The sequence below is a fragment of the Paramormyrops kingsleyae genome, chromosome 7 (assembly GCF_048594095.1).
Source record: "Paramormyrops kingsleyae isolate MSU_618 chromosome 7, PKINGS_0.4, whole genome shotgun sequence".
Taxonomy (NCBI): Eukaryota; Metazoa; Chordata; class Actinopteri; order Osteoglossiformes; family Mormyridae; genus Paramormyrops; species Paramormyrops kingsleyae.
Window position 1 is genome coordinate 13,335,689 of NC_132803.1, and position 18,700 is coordinate 13,354,388.

Here is an 18,700-nt window from a genome sequence, read left to right on the forward strand (position 1 = left end):
TTCTTCTGCCGTGCGCTGAAAGGTAATTTAATCGTAACCTGGGACCGCAGTGATGAAACACACAGAATTCGCTGTAGCTGACAGGAACGCTTTCTTGATCTGAGAGTTTCCAAGCAACAGTGCGCCTCATCAACACTCGGCTCCCATTCACAGCAGCGAGGGGCGCTCACAACACCAGGGAAACTCCAGTTGCGTTTTGTCGTGCTTTGCGTCCTCCATCGCGACCTTTATGGGGATCTGTGATGACAAACAGAGTGACCTTCATGAGCCAATGGAGAAGCACACGCAGGCTTCTGGGAAGTCACATGCATATGCTGCACTTTTGGTGTGAGAAATCCGTGATAAATTGAATGTAGCATTTCTTTTGATGCTGTTGGATTCTACCGGCAGCTCTCCAAGGAAACCAAAATGCTGCCACAGTTATGTTGCATAATGCATGCAGGCCTATCAGTCGTGTGGCTTCGGGTGCAATTGGCCACCCACCCGTCCTGGCATGACCGTGAGCTCCTGTGTGCTTCGATGGCTCCCTTCAGCTGAGTCCGTATCAGTGTATTGCGATTAGATGTCTCTCTGGCTTGCTTGGGTCACTAAACAGTTTGGAAAAGCTCTTCCGCGTAGCTCGCATGGCTGAGTGTGTCGCGTCGGCCTGGATGGGTTTTTAAGCTGCGATGACAGCAGCTGAGGTGTTTATACAAGCTCAGATCCACAACCTCTGATGTCAGGGGAGCAAGAGAAGTGGGGAGAGAGAGAGGGGTAGAGATAGGGGCAAGGAGATGGGGAAGAGGTGGAGAGACAGAGAACCAGAAAAGAAAGAGGTGGAGTGAAGGATAGAGACTAAGGAAGAGATAGAGTAGGGGAGAAAGAAGTAGAGGGAACCTGAGAGAGGGAGAGAACCAGGCAGAGAGACAGGAAAAAGGAAGCAGACGATGAGAGAGTCAGACAGAAACACACAAAGACACAGATAGACAAACACAGACAGACAAAGACAGACTGACAAAGACACACAGAAACACAGATAAACAGACACAGGCATACACACATGGACAGAGACACAGACAAACACACAGAGACACAGCAGACAGACAGGCAGACCCAGACACAGACAGACACAAACAGAGACACAGGCAGACAAACACACCAAGAGACAAAGACAGACAAAGATACAGACAAAAAAAGCGAGACGTAGACAGACAGACCGAGACAGATCAAACAAGACGCAGACCCAGACACAAACAGACAGAGACGCAGACGGACAGATAGACAAAGCGAGATGCAGACAGATAGATAGAGATACAGACAGATCCAGACAGACAAAGTGAGACCCAGACAGACAGAGATACAGACAGATAGATAGACAGAGACGTAGACAAACAGACAGACAGGGATGCAGACAGAGAGGGGCAGCAAGCGCAGGGGAAAGATGCAGCCACTGCAAACCAGCGCAGGCGAACTGGGGCCCCCAGCTGCGCTGCTGTTTGGCAGAGAGGCAGGGAATCTTGCGCAAGGACGTTTGCTCACCCTGCAAAAATGTCATCTTAGAGACACAACCTCCCCCACACCCCACCCCTTCACTCTCTCTAAATCGAGGCTTTGAACTTCTGCTCCCTCCAAATGCATGTCTTGTACATCAAAAGCTACCCCTCAGCATCGGAGAGGCCAGAAAGGTCACAAGAGTGATGCCTACTCCTCCACACCGGAATCTGCCTTGTTCCTGGGGGGGGGGGGGGGGGGGACCTGAGGAATGAGGGGAACCTGAGGTGCCCTCCTCTGCAGTGCAGGACAAATTACCCATGAGTACATTCAAGCAGCGGGAAGATAAGCCTGCTAGTTAGTTAGTTGATTGATGGATAAAGAAAGCGCTCTCCTTTTGTTAAACTAAGGTTAAGGTTTTATCCATGGGAGCAGCATGTGGGACACAGGGAATCAGCACAGGCTGCACAGGCTGCACAGGCTGCACAGGCCGCACAGGCTGCTGCTGAAATGTGTTACGTTTACAGGCCCAGATACTGAGGCTCCTGTGAGCTACAAGACCCAGCTGCCATCCCATGTTGGGCGATACTGCTGGGTGAACAATGTTAGCAGCTGTTTCTTGGATTGAAACTACATTTCCCAGCATGCAGAGTGGCGGGTGCAAGTACTCAGCTGACAGCATTTGGAGGGAGTGTAATTCTTCTAAGGTGGGATGGGTGAGCAAGGTACAGATGTTGTCTACATGCAGGTCCTGAAAGTTACCAGCTTCTGCAGGCCTCCAGACCACATAATCAATACCCGTCTTGATAAGTACACCAAGAATAACAGGGAGCAGTAACTGATCTGGAGAGAAATTCCCAGGCTGTGACCAGATGAGATAAGAGCCACAAGGCAATTCTGCAATCCCAGTCCAGCACTGGAACACGGTGACCTCTGGTCTGTCCTATAATTACAGATAACCTCCTGGGCTTCACACGCGATGATGAGCGACGATGGATCACGCACACACACACGCACACACACACACACACACACACATGCACACACACACAATGCACAATGACGCAAAGCTACGGGGATCATCCAGCACACAGATGCCAACCAGCTACACAGCATCACAGAAGGGGGGGTGCTATATATACCATGAAGGCACCTGTTGGCAAGGAGGTCGACTGGGGGGGGGGGCAAATTTGCGATATTAAACTTTTGTGGGTTCAAGCTCCTGGAGGGGCCCTCAATGTTGCCCAACAGGAAAAGCTTTAATTAGCAATATGACCTTCGTTAGGGATCAAAGTGCGCAGTTATGCATGTTGCCTAGACAACATTAATAGCAACAAATATTCACATCAGCTCGTATAAAAATGAGAAGAATGTTTGTTTTTCTCGTTCAGTCCACAGTGGCTGAACAACTTCATTAGCAGAGTAATGGACAGGCTGGGGAAGCTGTCTGTACCGGGCTTAGAGCCGCGGCCGTAAGCCGAGCCGCCCAAACACACACACACACACACACACACACACACAGAAACTCAGCGCTCAGACCGGCGTCATTAAAACGGGCCACAGAGAGCCGCCATTCGTCTTGCTGACAGCCACGCTATCGATCGGCCTGGGAGGCAGGCCTGCTTTCAGCCCTTTTAAACACTAATGCCACAGAAGGCTACTTCCGTGGGGCTGGGGTGGGGGGGTATGGATCGAAGGTATTGTTCAAAAAACTTCGCTGTTCATGTAGTGTGGCATTTGTCACTGAAGGCCCCCTAGTGGCCATCTTGGGAATACACCCCTGCAGGCCACCATGAATCGGGAAAGGAGAAGCTGCTGTTACACGTAATTCACTCGAGATCACCACCTGGTGAACGCTGGCGTGGTTTGAGTGGAGCCCGCGGTTAACCTGTCAGCCCTCACTGGCGGTAATCGTCCACAGATTGATGCCCATTTGCCACTTCTGGTCTCGTTACCCTTCTTATCTGCCACTGGAGATGCCGTACACCGTTGGCGGGTTAGATGACACATCATGACCAGGCAGAGATCCCGCCCCTAAATCCTGGGCTTTCCTTAGTGTGGGGGGTGCCGCTTACGGCCATGGCGGCCTAATACGTTCATGTAATACAAACACCCACTTCAGAAGAATGCCATCATCTCAGATGGAAGTCAGACGCTGGAGACCTCACACAGTGAAGATGCCGGTGAGGGGGGGGGGGCGGGTATGGCTCACACTGTCATTACCGCACGCCTCTGTATCGCCAGCCTTCTCCTGCGGCATCTGTAAACCCATTTGTCGCCCCCCCCCCAGCTGACTGCAAGCCCCACCCTCCCTACCACATTGGAGCACACAGTCACACCTGGCGTGACATCGAGAATAAGCTGGAAAAGGAAAGAGGAAAGGCGTCGGGCAGGAGGCCCGGGGTGGTGAGTGAGGGAGGGGCTCGGCGGGTCCATTAAAAGTGGGACAGAGAGAAACAGTCAATATGGAGGCAGCCATTAATCCCTACGACAGCCTGCAGAGCATTTCACTGAGATGGCAGCCACTCTGTGGGGGACAGACACACAGACACAGACGCACAGTACAGGCACACACACAGACAGATACACAGCACAGACACAGACATACAGTGCAGGCACACACACAGACAGATACACAGCACAGACACAGACATGCAGTTCAGGCACACACACAGACAGATACACAGCACAGACACAGACATGCAGTTCAGGCACACATACAGACAGATACACAGCACAGACACAGACATGCAGTGCAGGCACACACACAGACAGATACACAGCACAGACACAGACATACAGTGCAGGCACACACACAGACAGATACACAGCACAGACACAGACATGCAGTGCAGGCACACACACAGACAGATACACAGCACAGACACAGACATGCAGTGCAGGCACACACACAGTACACAGCACAGACACAGACATGCAGTGCAGGCACACACACAGACAGATACACAGCACAGACACAGACATGCAGTGCAGGCACACACACAGACAGATACACAGCACAGACACAGACATACAGTGCAGGCACACACACAGACAGATACACAGCACAGGCTCAGTCTCATAGGACATACACACAGCACACTTACGCACCCAGGCACACAGTACAGACACAGACAAACAGTACAGACACAGAAAGACAGACAGGCAGTACAGTCACATAGAGACACAGCGCTTTACACACACACATACAGGTACGGACATACAAAGAGCTATACACACACCAAAGCTGTACACCAACAGTACACCCAAAGATATACACCCATACACACATTGCTGTACATACACACACACTATATGCATCAACGCGCACACACAAACACACATATCCAGAGATGCTGCCGTCCGTCAGCACTGATGTGAATGTAATTAGGGAAACCGCAGACGGAAGCAGCTGTCTGCTGACTTGTTACTCCCTAACGAGCACAGTGCACAGATACTGCAGCTGATGTTAAATACAGAGTACGGTACACTACCCATCCTGCTGAGGTCCCGGCGAATCGCAGCCCAGCCAGCACACCACTCACGCTAAGAGGGAATCCTCTCCCAATTACCTCCCAGCTCGGACAGAGACAAATGGAAAGGTACCACGTCAGCATCGCCTTCCAGGCCTTCCCCCCACACTTTAATTACGTGGAAGGCGAATGACCTCTGGCCATGGGAGGGTATGACACTGACCCAGAGAAGGGTGCTGATGCCCCGTTGGCAAGGGCATGTGCTTGCGGTAGCCCTCTGTGGCCCAGGTGCCTGTGAGGGGTCCTCGAACCCCCTTCTCCTGTCGTCCTCACCCCCATTTACACTCAATTTCGACTAATTAATGCAAAACGCACTGCTGTTTTCACTGGCAGACACAAGTGGAATTGATACGCAATTATATATAAACGGTTCCATTAGCCAACCGGGGTGAATGTTGGTACACATAATCCAGGCCAAGGGTCATCATCTGTATGCATGATCAGGTTTTTATGTCTCAACTGCCAACTATATTTGCCAGAAAATGTGCACCTGCTGCAGAACGTACAAGATCAACAGCAGCTAGACCAGGATCATACACTCAACACACTTTATAGGAGCAGCAATGTAGGGTGACACGAACAGCACAGTGGCTGCGCCACTGCTCTCCAGAAAGACCGCCCCCTGCTGGTCACCCACCTCTCGTTCCTTCAGCTTCATGGCCAGCACTAACTGGTGCCGGTGGTTGGTCAGGGCCTCACGGTAATTTCCCTTGGAAAAGAACGCTGACCCCAGGTTTCCATGTGCCCGGCATTCACCCGTCTGGTCACCTGGAGGAAGGATCAGCAGAATGGGGGAGGGGCTTCAGCATAGGAGTCCGTGATGTCATCATTCAGTGCCTGCTCTCGTCTGGTAATCTAACCAAGCTGCACTCGTTCAACATCATTGCAGGGACCGGATCAGGGTTAAACACGTGCCTACCATGTTCAAAACAAGACTGCTCATTAAAAGTGACCTGAGAATACTGTCACCACACATAACGAGGGCTAGAAATGTTGGGGAAAATAATTAGTTCATTAACATAATAATGTAAATTAATACAAGCAAGTGCTGTACGCAGAAGGGGACCATTAAGGAAGGCAACGCAGGGCTGTCGGTGTCATTTCTTTCCTTGCAGAGTGTGAATTTGTGTGGAGAAGTTAAATTTAGAGAGATAAGCTGGATTAGAGTTTATGTTGTACCTTTGAGCCAGTAAAATCGCTTTAGCGAAACATTTGCAAGCATGCATTTACAAACTGACCAGGCTTCTGCTAACACCATGCTAATTAATGACGGGCACTGGCTCAGCAAGAGGGACAGGAAAAAACGCGACCTCTGACCTAAGGTCTTGGCCACCTCCAGGTCGTGCTGCATGTAGCTCATGCTCTTCTCGGTGTTGCCGAGCGACCAGTAGGCGGAGCTGAGCGCGGAGAAGACGGAGCCGCGCAACTTGAGGCTGCAGGTGCCGATCTTCAGCGCCGCCTCCAGCACCACCACCGACGCCCCCTGGTGGCTGGCCGACAGCAGCTCCTGGCCGATGACCGAAACCACGACGAAGGGGCTCTTGTCTAACTTCATCTTCTGTAGCTGCTGGTAGGTGGGCTCCAAGGACTCTGGGGGAGGGGGACGAGAAAGGAAATCAGCACTGGGGCCACTGCAGTGTTGGGGGGGGGGGGATGTGACACATAGACAGATTTTGGGAAATGGAAGGGAAAAGGGGTGGAACACGCAGGACAATAACTGTGACAGCAGTAGCTCAGTGCTCATCAGGACACAGAGAAAACACTGATCCCTGGTTATGGGCGTGGGGGGTATGGGGGGGGCGTGGAGTCAGCTGGCTCTACATGCTCTCAAACAGACCTGATATAAGTACTTCAGACACATGCAATCAGAATTTACAAAACACACACACATGCATATGCACGCATACACACACACCCACACACACAGTCATTAGCATTTCCATATTTGTCGGGACTTTCCTTTGACTCTCCCTTGAAAGTGATTCGCAGTTTCTAGGCCAAACCCAGCTAAACCCAAACCAGATGACAAATGATAAACAAAAATAAATAAAGTTTGGGCACTTTGACTTTGTTGAAGCACAGTAGGCGTAGCCGCTGCTGGATTGCTGGGCATGCTCTCACCGTGTTCCCTGCGCTTTGTGCAGAGGCTCGTCCCTGTAGGGACCCACACATTCAAACTCCCACTTCCCTTAAAGGTCCACATCCCGTAGCGTCAAATTGGGTCAGATCAGACCCCACCACAGCCCCCAGCTCCCAGTCACCCTCCAGAGCTGCTGTAATGAACATCCAAGCTCTTCGAAGTTCACAAACCATGCTTAAAATTCAAGCACAGAAATACGCCCCATAAAATCTGCAGATCTATTGATGATTAAGATGCAGAGTTCGTTTACTTAATTTACCTATTCATTATTCTGGATTTCTACACGACATTTTGTTTTTAAAAACATATGTTCTTATTCCAAATATTCCAAACTATAGGAGATTAATCAATCATTAAATCTGATAATGTATTACTTCTTAAATAGATTAATCTCAATCTAATATTTTATTTTTAATGCAATTCTGAATACTATCCTGTCAAATAGCTCGATCCGGATTGCTATACTAGAAATCTTTGTGAACTGTATTAGTGTTCAGTAAAACCTCAACGCAGGCCTATCACTTGGATGCCTGATGTTTATACTTCTGTACCGCACACAATATTCTACCAGTGTTGTCTTGTTATTCAGCAACTATTATTGTAACAAGCTTTCTCAGTGCAGAACTAATTTGTTCCAGATCTAACTAATTCCATGTATTCTGAGGATCACCACGAATTGTTCAACAACGGTAACTATTCAAAAAGCATTTCTGACACTTACACAGCCTCTATGCCGTGCTACCTTAGGAATATGTCCGGATCAAAAGCCTGCAGTGCGACGTTTTTGCCATTTCATTGGAAATTAAAAGCATTACCCCATGGAGCGTGACAGCACTCCTGTAACAGCAATATCATTTGAAGTGATAGTACCATATAAAGTGAACAAAATGCACAAGGCTTTGTGTGACAATTTAGAGATGCACTTAAATGAGGAAGAACTAGTGAACTTCATGCAGGAAGCCTCTGCTCTCCATCCAAATTCAAGCACAGACATGTGTCTATGTCTAATGGTGTGTGGCAAAGGGTTACAGTGCAAGCAAACGTCTCAGAAGGCCCAGCTGCAGTGAAGGAGAAGGTTGTAGAACAAGCCAGTGAAGGCCCTCTATCACAAAGGCCAGACACCCCAAGTGCTTCCAGCAGATCCAGTGAAGAAAATTGGAAGGAGCTTCCTTTTTGATGATGATGATCAAATTTCAAAGGCTGAAGCACCTTTGTCCATAGAAAAGGCGGCCAGCAAGGAAACAGCTTTGTACAAAGCTGAACCACGACTGTGGCATGAGGACACATCCATCCATCCATCCATCCATCCATCCATCCATCCATCCATCCATCCATCCATCCATCCATCCTCTGTACTGCTTGTCCTATTCAAGGTCACGGGGGGTTGTGAGCCTATCCTGGAGGCTATGGATAAAATGTAATGAACCAAGATGGGGCACCAACCTATTACAAGGCATACACACACCTATGGGCAATTTGGTAACCGTGGGGGGAAACTATAGTACCCAGAGGAAACCCCATGAGGAAACGGGAAGACCATGCAAACTCCACAAATATGGAGACTGTGTTCAAGCCACATCAGTTGCATCTGAAAGAATTTTTTCTGCAGCTGGTGATACAGTCACTGCCACCAGATCCTGTAGCTCAGAACATACTGACAGATTAGTTTTTTCAAAAGTAGAACTTTAATTATAATAAGCACATCAGTAGTGTGCTAATGCAATTGTAAATTGTTGATAACAAGTGACATTTCTGAATTAAAACACTGAAGACAGACATTTAGTATTCTGTTATTGCAAATTTGGTAGTATGGTAATTATGAAAATTTCCAAATAAAGCATTAATTATTACAGACCCTTTTCACTTTTGTATGTCATGCAAAGCGGTTTGTGTGTTGCTATATTGTATCGTGATAGTTAGCCTCGCCTAGGTCCCGGCAGTACATAGCCCTAGTAATCAGCAAATTAGCACCAAATCCAACGCCCCCTAGGTTCTATCACTTTAACCCCCTGTAGTTCCCTATTAAACTCATGCTGTTATTCCCGGACCTGCAGAGCTGGAGTTGCCTCAGGGCAGAAGGAGGCTGCAGTTGCCCTCAGGGCTACACGCCTTGATCTTGATCTCAGTGTTTTAGTGTTTGGTGATGCCTAAATGGCTCTGAATCACTGTGACATCACTGCTGCACTTCTCTCTGGGTGGGGGTGGGGTGGGGGGAGAGCTTCCTTCTGCTCTATGAAAAGCCCTTTATGCAGTGTTCTCCATCTTCTCCCCAACGGTGCAGCAATAACACATCAATTCATTTGTAGGGAAGTGGAGATAAACCCCTATTAATGTGAAAGCTGCATTCTGCCGTGCATCAATACGTCCTGTCAGTGTTCGGTTAAGAAACGTGAGTTGAATGTACTAAATACGGCCCTTTAACCCTTGTCGGAAGGCATCCCTATCTTACATTCATTCATCATCCAACTAATTATCCCATACAGGCTCACTGGAGTCTATTCCAAGCAGCACAGGGCAACAGCACTGTAAAAAGTTGTAGAAGATAATTGCATAATATATATTTCAACTAATTTCGGAGGTGCCATTTTTTTCCATGAGACACTGCTAGTAGTGATTGGTAGTTGACTATGTCACTCAGACCCAGCAGCCAATCAGAGGAATAGGGTGAAAAGCTTTAGGAGTGCTTGGCCTTCTTGTATGCTGTGGCGTGTGTTTTTGGTAGGGGCGAGTCTGTGGTGAGCCAGACCACTAAAACAGTGATAGTGTTTTCCCCACCATACTGGGGCTGGTGAGAGCTGGGATTTGTTTGCAGTGAGGGACATGGAGAGACACGCACATGCGGACATGCAGCGAGGGACATGGAGAGACACGCACATGCGGACATGCAGTGAGGGACATGGAGAGACACGCACATGCAAACATGCAGTGAGGGACATGGAGAGACACGCACATGCAAACATGCAGTGAGGGACAAGGAGAGACACGCACATGCGGACATGCAGTGAGGGACATGGAGAAACACGCACATGCAAACATGCAGTGAGGGACAAGGAGAGACACGCACATGCGGACATGCAGTGAGGGACATGGAGAAACACGCACATGCAAACATGCAGTGAGGGACAAGGAGAGACACGCACATGCGGACATGCAGTGAGGGACAAGGAGAGACACGCACATGCAAACATGCAGTGAGGGACATGGAGAGACACGCACATGCAAACATGCAGTGAGGGACATGAAGAGACACGCACATGCGTACATGCAGTGAGGGACAAGGAGAGACACGCACATGCGTACATGCAGTGAGGGACATGGAGAGACACGCACATGCAAACATGCAGTGAGCGACAAGGAGAGACACGCACATGAAGACATGCAAAACAGCTGAGCGGTAAGCAAACGGAGTGGAGAGAGCCAACAGTGTCGGGGCTGTGCCAAGGTCAGGGGGCATGGCCTGCATGAGTGACAGACGGGGGTGGGGCTTACCTCGCAGCGGAGACTTCATGGCGGCCTCCACCATGCCCACCAACAGCTGCAGGCTCTTGGGGTCCTGGGCCAGGCCGGAGGCGAAGGCAGCCAGGGCGTCGGCATGGCGACCCAGGTACTGAAGGGCGACACCCTGTCGGAAGTATGCCTGCATGGAGGGAGTGTGTGGAGGAGGAGAGGGGAGGAAGAAGGAGAGGAGGAAGAGAGGGGAGGAAGAGGGAGGGGAGAAAGAGCGGGGAGGAGAGGGAAGGAAGAGAGTGAGGATGAGGGAGGAGGAGGAGTGGGGAGGAAGAGGGAGAGGAGAGGAGAGGGGAAGAGGAGGGAGGAGAAGATGGCTCAGTCACTGCAAAGCTGTCAACACGGCGGTCTGGTTCTTACAGACAATGCTCATTTTTTTACAGACAAAAGCGGCGCTGTACAAAAAAAAAAAAAAGATTTTATTCCCAGTTGCTGAAGTGTTCTTAAAGGGGCCAGCTGGACAGGTGAACGGGCAGGGAGGAGTAAAGCAGAGAGCCGGAGAGGCTGACATACGTCCAGCGGGGGGCGGGGGGGGGATTAGCGGCTGAAGGTCAGGTACATATAAACCCAAAAGAAGCGGAAAGAACCCTGAATGTTGCTAACCACACAGAGGGGGGCACATTTTCTCTCACTGTTCTTTCACATTTATCAATGTGACATTTCTCTAACGAGCATCTGTTTGTTTTTCAATCTCGTCAGTTGTGGTGGGGGTTTGGCTGCAGGCTCCCGCCGCTCCATCCTGATACACACAGGCTTTATTCATCACGGGGATTTGCCAGGATCTGCCAGGATCAGCCGGGATCTGCCGGGATCTCTTCTGACCCACTGGCATTATCTCCTTGGTCCCAGCAGCTCACGCCAGCCTCCCCACCCGTCCATGCAGTGACAACTCCCTGACCCCCCCTCCCCTAATCTGGCTGACACCTCTAATTTCTGGCGGTGAGGTGGGGGCTTCCGCTGCTAATGACAGGCACCTAATTTGCAATTAACACAGGCAGAAAGGGGATGCTTTTCATTAGACCCTCGGGGGGGGGGCAACTCGTGCCAGCAACGGGGGCCGGGGATTACAGAAAATGAGACGTGACACGGGGCGCACGGCACCTAATAATTAATTTCATTTTGCATGCCCCCCCTCCCCCCACATGCGATTATAGCAGGCTGGGATTAAACGCAGTGCGTTAACCTTCATTCACAAATGGGGGCAGGCTAGCTAATAACTGTCTCTCCTGTATGGGGGGGGTGGGGTCCAGTGCACGGGGCTGGATGTCAGACAGATTCCATGACAAAGAAAGAAAGACAGAAAGGCATGCAGGCAGACAGACAGAGACAGACAGACAGAGACAGACAGACAGACAGACAGAGACAGACAGAGACAGACAGATAGAGACAGACAGACAACTCAGTGAGAGAGCCACGCACGTACACCACCCTACAAAACGAGAAAGACACACGGAACTGTTAATTTATATTAAAATCATATCTATTCTCTGCTTCTCTAGCCACTGTGTGTGTGTGTGTGTGTGTGTATGCGTGTCTGTGTATGTGTCTATTTGTGTGTCTGTGTGTGTGCGTGTGTGTGTGTGTGTGTGTGGAGACACAACAGTTCAGGTTCCGCCGTCAGAAAGCGAGTGGAGCAGGAACGTTTAACGAGAAGAAGAAGATGCTCATTAAAAACAAAGGCAGCGGGAAACGGCTCCGGGAATCAAAGAGCAGGACACATCAGACACAACTGCTCTGCTCCATTCTGCTCCACAACACCGCTTCCCCCCCCGACCCCCGCCCCCCCCGCCAGCCCCACTTCCCTCGCGTGTCTCCGGCCAGCAAATGTGCTGATTCCACAGAAGCAACTCTCGCTCTGTTGGGTGCAGGCTTTCACCCCAAGGTGTGTGTGTGTGCGTGTGTGTGTGTGAGTGAGAAACAGAGCGAGGCGGTGAGTAAGCCTCAGACGGAGAGCAGGGGGGTGTTACTCGGATAAAAGCTTTTCTTCCCGCTCCCCAGATGGTGAATATTTCATGACGACTCATTTGAAGTAGTCGTTAATATTCTAATGAATATACTTCTCACTCCTGAGCAGGGAAATGTGCACGTTACACTTATAATCAGAGCTGTGGGCACACTCGTCTGTAACCTCACGCGTACGGGTGCGTCAGAGGAGACGCAGAAACACAAACAGCAAGGGCAGACATCGATTAAAACAGATAGAAACAAACGTCAATCGAATACAAAGATTTAGGATTATGGCCATTCCAGTGGTGACGAAGGGGCACGCTCAGGGCCATTAGGGAAATCCCAACCACCACCACCCCTGGAACTGGGATCTAACCTGGACCGGCCCCTGGAACTGGGATCTAACCCGGACCGGCCCCTGGAACTACCAGAAAAGTGGCCATTTAACGGCCTACGTTCAGCAGCCGTGCCACACACACACCCCCCCCCCCCGGCACCGCAAAGGACTCCCATTCTCCAACACGAGGGCCCAAATGTGTCCTAGCCAAAGACAATGTAGCCTGCCTGGAGGTGGGGGGATGGGGGCATTTGCCGCACATCCCGGCTGCAGGGGAAGACGGCTGGCCCAGTTCTCCTCTCCCTGTTAATTGGCTGTCTGCTGACGGCGGCCCGGAACAAGAGCGGGAGCGAGGTGTTTGACGGTGAGATCTCTTGGCGCTGCGTGTCCGTCCCTCAAGGAACGACAAGCTCAGCCGCAGCACCACGTCGCGTTGCCTGGATACACGCGTTCCCTGCGACGCGAGGTGAAGAGGTGGCCCAGATTTATGCTGATGAGCGGCGTGCTAACGCTGGCGATTCCCGTGCTCCTGCTATGTGATGATGGCAGGCACAGGAAGGCATGTCGCGCCCCATGAGCTGTTCCCAGTCTCCCTCCGCCATCGCCCAGCCCAGCCTCCATCACCCAGCCCAGCCTCCGTCACCCAACCCAGCCTCCGTCACCCAACCCAGCCTCCGTCACCCAGCCCAGCCTCCGTCACCCAGCCCAGCCTCCGTCACCCAACCCAGCCTCCGTCACCCAACCCAGCCTCCATCACCCAGGCCTTGCAGCTTTCAGAATCTCTTCATAAGGCAAAGGAAAGAGTCTCACCCAACAGACCATGGTTCTGACCGGCCAGGGGCCCGAAACTTCAGGCTGCTTCCTACAGAGAACCACGACAAACATATATGTGGTTGAACACAGTAGTGAGTTATTTACCGAGAGCCCATGTTTGGCATTCAGGCCCAGATTCAGGGTGTGCCACAACAAAGGTCACCCACCACCCTATATACCAAGTATGTATTGGGGGGGGGGGGGGGGGGGTGGTCGACATTTTCTTCAACAAGGTCACCTGCCTATCACTTTCACCGACATTCAACATCTGCAGCTGAGTTTTTTCCCCCAGAATGCTGAGCTTCCACCTGTGCAAGCAACATGCCAATCAGATGACAGGTGAGCTTCTGACCAGCGTACAGCCCCCCTCCCCCCAGCTGAAAAGGCCATCTTGGCAGTAAATAGATACCGGGAGGCTGCAGAGTGCTGAGAGGGGGCTTTCTGAGGGGGAATCAATGGCAGCGGCACATGAAGCCCGAAAAAGAAAAATGGGAAAGGTCATACTGGAAGACTGAATCAATGAGGCGGCCTCTATTCACACCCGGAGCAGCGTGTGGCCGGAGCCCTGACAAAGGGCCGTCCAGCCTCAGCCGGGCCTAGAGCCGCGGCCCGTTCACCTGCAGGATCCAGAGCCGAGGTCCGTTCGCCTGCAGGATCCAGAGCCGCGGCCCGTTCACCAGTGAGGTCCAGAGCCGCGGCCCGTTCACCTGCAGGGTCCAGAGCCACGGCCCGTTCACCTGCAGGGTCCAGAGCCGCGGCCCGTTCGCCTGCAGGGTCCAGAACCGCGGCCCGTTCGCCTGCAGGGTCCAGAGCCGCGGCCCGTTTGCCTGCAGGACGATTTACCTGAAATCTCACACAACAGGGAAATGTCATCATCCACCAGGCCCCACTGCTCCTACAGAAGCCAGGTCTGATTCAACCCTTGGATCCAGTCGTCCTGATTAGGTCAGATAAGGAAGGCATCCCTAATGGCCCCGGTTCTGTGAATGAGGTCTATCTGGGCACGCGCAGGGGTGTCACCTCTTCACTGCCCCACCAGGGCCGATCCAGAAGGGGAACTGCAGAGTCAGAGAAACTGTCTGCCGGGAGTGTAGTTATGAGGTGACATCATGTGCATCCTAAGCGGGTGGACCTGCACCGGCGAGCGCTTTTCCAAGCGCGGAACTCACACGCACCCGCAGACCCGTCATCCAGGCCGACTTTCACCATGGCGACAGGGGTTAAGCGCCTGGTAGGAGGGGGGCCCCCAGCTGATGCGTGTGGAGACCAGCCAGCGCCTGGTTAGGCCTGTGGTCCAGGTCTCTGCTGAAGATGGAGCCCCCACCTGACTCCCCATGAGTGTCACTTCGCCGCCCATGGGGCAACTGAGCAGCTCAGGAGAGATATAAGCGAGTGGCTCATTACGGGAATCCGCTGAAGCCAGCCGTCTCTTACTCAGCACGCTGAGCGCGGCAAAAGAGGGGATAAGCCGGAACCGGACCGTAAATGGCCACTTTTCCCTGACGCCGGCAAAAACCGGGCGAGCTTAAAGTGGGGGGAGGGGGGGTGTTAAAAGACAGATTAAGCCACTCCTGAAAAATACGGCATCAATTCCAGCGGTCACATTGGGATGTGGTGATCACATGACTTGCTTTTGAACATACTGAAGTTGGACAGCCTTTTACAACAGGTCACCACAGGGCCCAGCTAAGAGAAGGGGGGGGGGGGGGGGGGTGAAAAGAGGGTATTATGAGGCAGAATTTGAGGGAGGGGTGGGGCAGGGATAAAATACTGGGTTTGTCATTCTCCGCCCCAGCGTGCTGCCAAAGCCCGACTCCACGCCGGTGGAATGCACCCACCAGATCTCCCCAGTGATTTCCCAGGGTGGGGGGCTCTGTAATTCACAACACATGCGTAGGCCACAGTGCCACACTGCCGGCTATGTCAGGTTCCCCGCCACGGCGATTTCACCAGAGACTCCGCCGGCTACCATTTATGCTAAATTAGCTAATGGGGCTACTCTCTGAAGACGGCACTCTGAGCCTTGTGAAGCTGATGTCAGCTATGTCAGGCCAAATAAAGAACATTCCGGGGATCAAGATATATGAGGCAGCCGTGCAAAGTAATTAAGGTGGGGGAGGGGGTATTATAAGTCACAGAGACGCAAACCTACTTACAGCTGTTTGTGGCTATCTGATTAGACCACTGTGGTGACCACCTCCCTTTGGGCAAAACGACATTTCCTTTGTAATTCTTGGTCTGAAACTTTTATTGGGAAGCTAAATCCATGAGAGACATAGAGACGCATCAATCCAGGCCCATCTTTTGACCAATCAGCCAGCCTGAATAAGAACCCGGAACTCAAAGCTGCAGTAACAAGACATCTGACTGGTTGGTCTTGCCTCCTCTAGTTGCTTGGACCCACCTCCTCTACAATCTGATTGGTTATCTCTCTGAACCAATCATTTTTCATTCTGCCCTCAGAACATTTTTGTGCAAGTAGAATTCCCATATGCAACCAGGTTGGGGATGAGTCACCTTCTTGACCTCTTAGTGCCAAAATAAGCTTTCAAGGGCTGTGCTTTCCATTGTGGGGCAGGTGTAATTCTGTCAGCCCCAAGGTGCCATCCCTCTTTTCATGGCTGACAGGTTTTTTGCCCACCTGGAGGCAGATTAAGGCATTAAAATCTGAACACTGATCTTACAGGAAGGCCCCACTGCTCACAGCCCTAGCCACGAAGGCAATCTAGCGGCTAACTCAGCTAATTTCCATGAATATTAATCCGAGCCGCCACAGAAAAGCTAATCAAACACCATTATTCTATTTACGGTTGCGTCTGGCTTATTTTTCCACCAGGGCACCAGATCACGCTCTGTCGTCCAGCTGGAAGCCGGTCATGTGACACTGAGCAGCCAGTTGCCTGGGAGGTTCTCCTGGATTTGGACGCTGGCTCTTGGGTATACATGCAGCATCAGGCCCACTCTGCATCACAGCTGTGCTGCCACAAAGTTAATAATCCAGGGAAAGTAGTATTCCAAACACAAGGAATGATGCCAAACCTATTTACAGACTGGCCTCGCTGCTCACTCTTGCTCCCACATAAAATCACAGCATTTCCCCTTCTCAAGTCAAACCAGTTTTCACAATGTTGTCCTTCAGCCCGACTATAGACAATTACCAAATCCCCACCCCCTTTATGGTCCAGTAGCCAATTGGGTCATTTGCTATTCACCAGGGGCGGACTGAGGAACAAAGGCACCTCCCACTTTCACCTTGAATGATGGCGATATTAACCAATGGACAGTGGGAAAGGGTGCCGACTCAAAGTGCTTGGAAAACGTGACGACTTACACAGAGCGGTGGCTGGCAGTTACTGTCCAAGCAATGAGAAGGCATGAGAGCGGACGGATGGTCACCAGTACAGCCATGTCCCCTTAATTAAAAGCAATTCATCAATGCCACCCCCAAAAAGGCAGGGGGCCAAGTTTACTTACAATATTGCACTTGGCAACAAATCAAATCCGTGTCACCTTCCAGCTGTTAAGTCACGCTCTCCAGATGTGCGGCATTAGGTATTTTACTGCCTAAGCTGGTTATGGTTTGATTTCGGAAATCAGTCTCGAGAAAATATAGCAGGGTCTCAGGTGTCAAATTAATGGAGCACGCCCCCTCCGTCAGGCATGAACAGTGATAATTACTCCCCCAGGTAGCACGGCGTTGGTGAGGTGGTGCGGAAGGTCCCCTGCCGTCAGGGTATGATGTGCGCCTCCCAAGTCGATCTGGCTGTAGCGGTCAGATGGTTTGCATTCTCCTAACTCACATGCTCTCACCCCCGGCTACACACAGAACAGAATGTCTCCGGATGGAGGTGGAGGCTGAGGGGACACTGCCGCGTTGGGCCACTCTCCAGACGGGGGCATCAGGATGCCCACCAGGCACCAAGCTGGGTGTGGAAGTGGGAGGAGCTTCAGCTGGGTGGATGATCACACGAACCCACTTAAACCACCATTTCACTTAGTGAAACCTGCCTCACAGGCACCCAGGGGGACTAATTTTCAGCCCGAGAGTTTTATGCCCAAGACCAGCCCGTTTTGTCTTCGTTCTGGGGGAACTTTAATAAATGATGTCACAGTTCAAGTCTTATTATCCCAATAAATTTAATACTGACATTTCAAGAAGAAAATAATAAATAGCATATCGAACTGCGAAAGCAGTCTGACTGTCTCAGCCCCGCCTGGTCTCTTCCTAACATCCATCGTTTGAGAAACTGATTAGCAATAGCAAGCGATTAGTTGCGGCACATCAGCAACCGGGCCCCGAGTTCACTCGGTTCTAAAGGACAGCCGATCACATCGACATGCGCGCTGCGTTTTTTCATGGTTCTCTATGCAGAGCAACTGTGGTCTGTTGTGGGTGTGCGTGTGCACATGAGAAAACTCGCTGGGTACCATTCTGAAGCACTGTTGTAGAATTTAAAAATTGTAAAATCATTCTCTTTCCGATATGCTCAATTTTACACTCGTCAAATTATTTTGTTTTTGACCGGCACAGCTAAGCGGCCCACTGGGAATTCTCCTGAGCCTCCCGATTGGCTGCTCCAGACCTGCTTCCACCCATAAATTCTCTCATATAACCCTCTACTAGGCAGCCCTCAAAAATAACCGTGAGATTCTTTATTTTTTTTTCTTGGGGGGGGGGGGGTTGAGTATGAAGACCTATTCGATAATTTGAGGAGGACAGGACATTATGACTTAAAAGGGTTCAGTGAAGATAGTGCTGAAAGCTTGACAGACACCATACCGCTCCAACCACCAACCCCATCAGAGACCTCCAGGAGGTTCCAGGACGGTCCCCAAAGTGATGAGGGGGAAAATGCACACCTTTAAATGGTTTATTCACTTAAAGGAGGTGCAAGAGAAGCTGTCTGTTGGATGCTGATGAGAGGATGCGGAGGGTTGCCATTACTACGGCAA

General features: G+C 51.1%; 1 protein-coding gene across 3 annotated transcripts in view; it reads right to left on the bottom strand.

Moving 5' to 3' along the window:
- LOC111842160 (tetratricopeptide repeat protein 28-like) overlaps positions 1-18,700 on the bottom strand; it is a 112,991-nt gene that overhangs the window by 35,336 nt on the left and 58,955 nt on the right. For all 3 annotated transcript variants that reach the window (XM_072714329.1, XM_072714328.1, XM_072714330.1), the window contains 3 exons: positions 10,633-10,780; positions 6,321-6,593; positions 5,641-5,771 (listed from right to left, as the gene is read on the bottom strand). In XM_072714329.1, the coding sequence (XP_072570430.1) occupies positions 5,641-5,771; positions 6,321-6,593; positions 10,633-10,780 (552 nt within the window). The remainder of the gene's footprint in view (positions 1-5,640; positions 5,772-6,320; positions 6,594-10,632; positions 10,781-18,700) is intronic.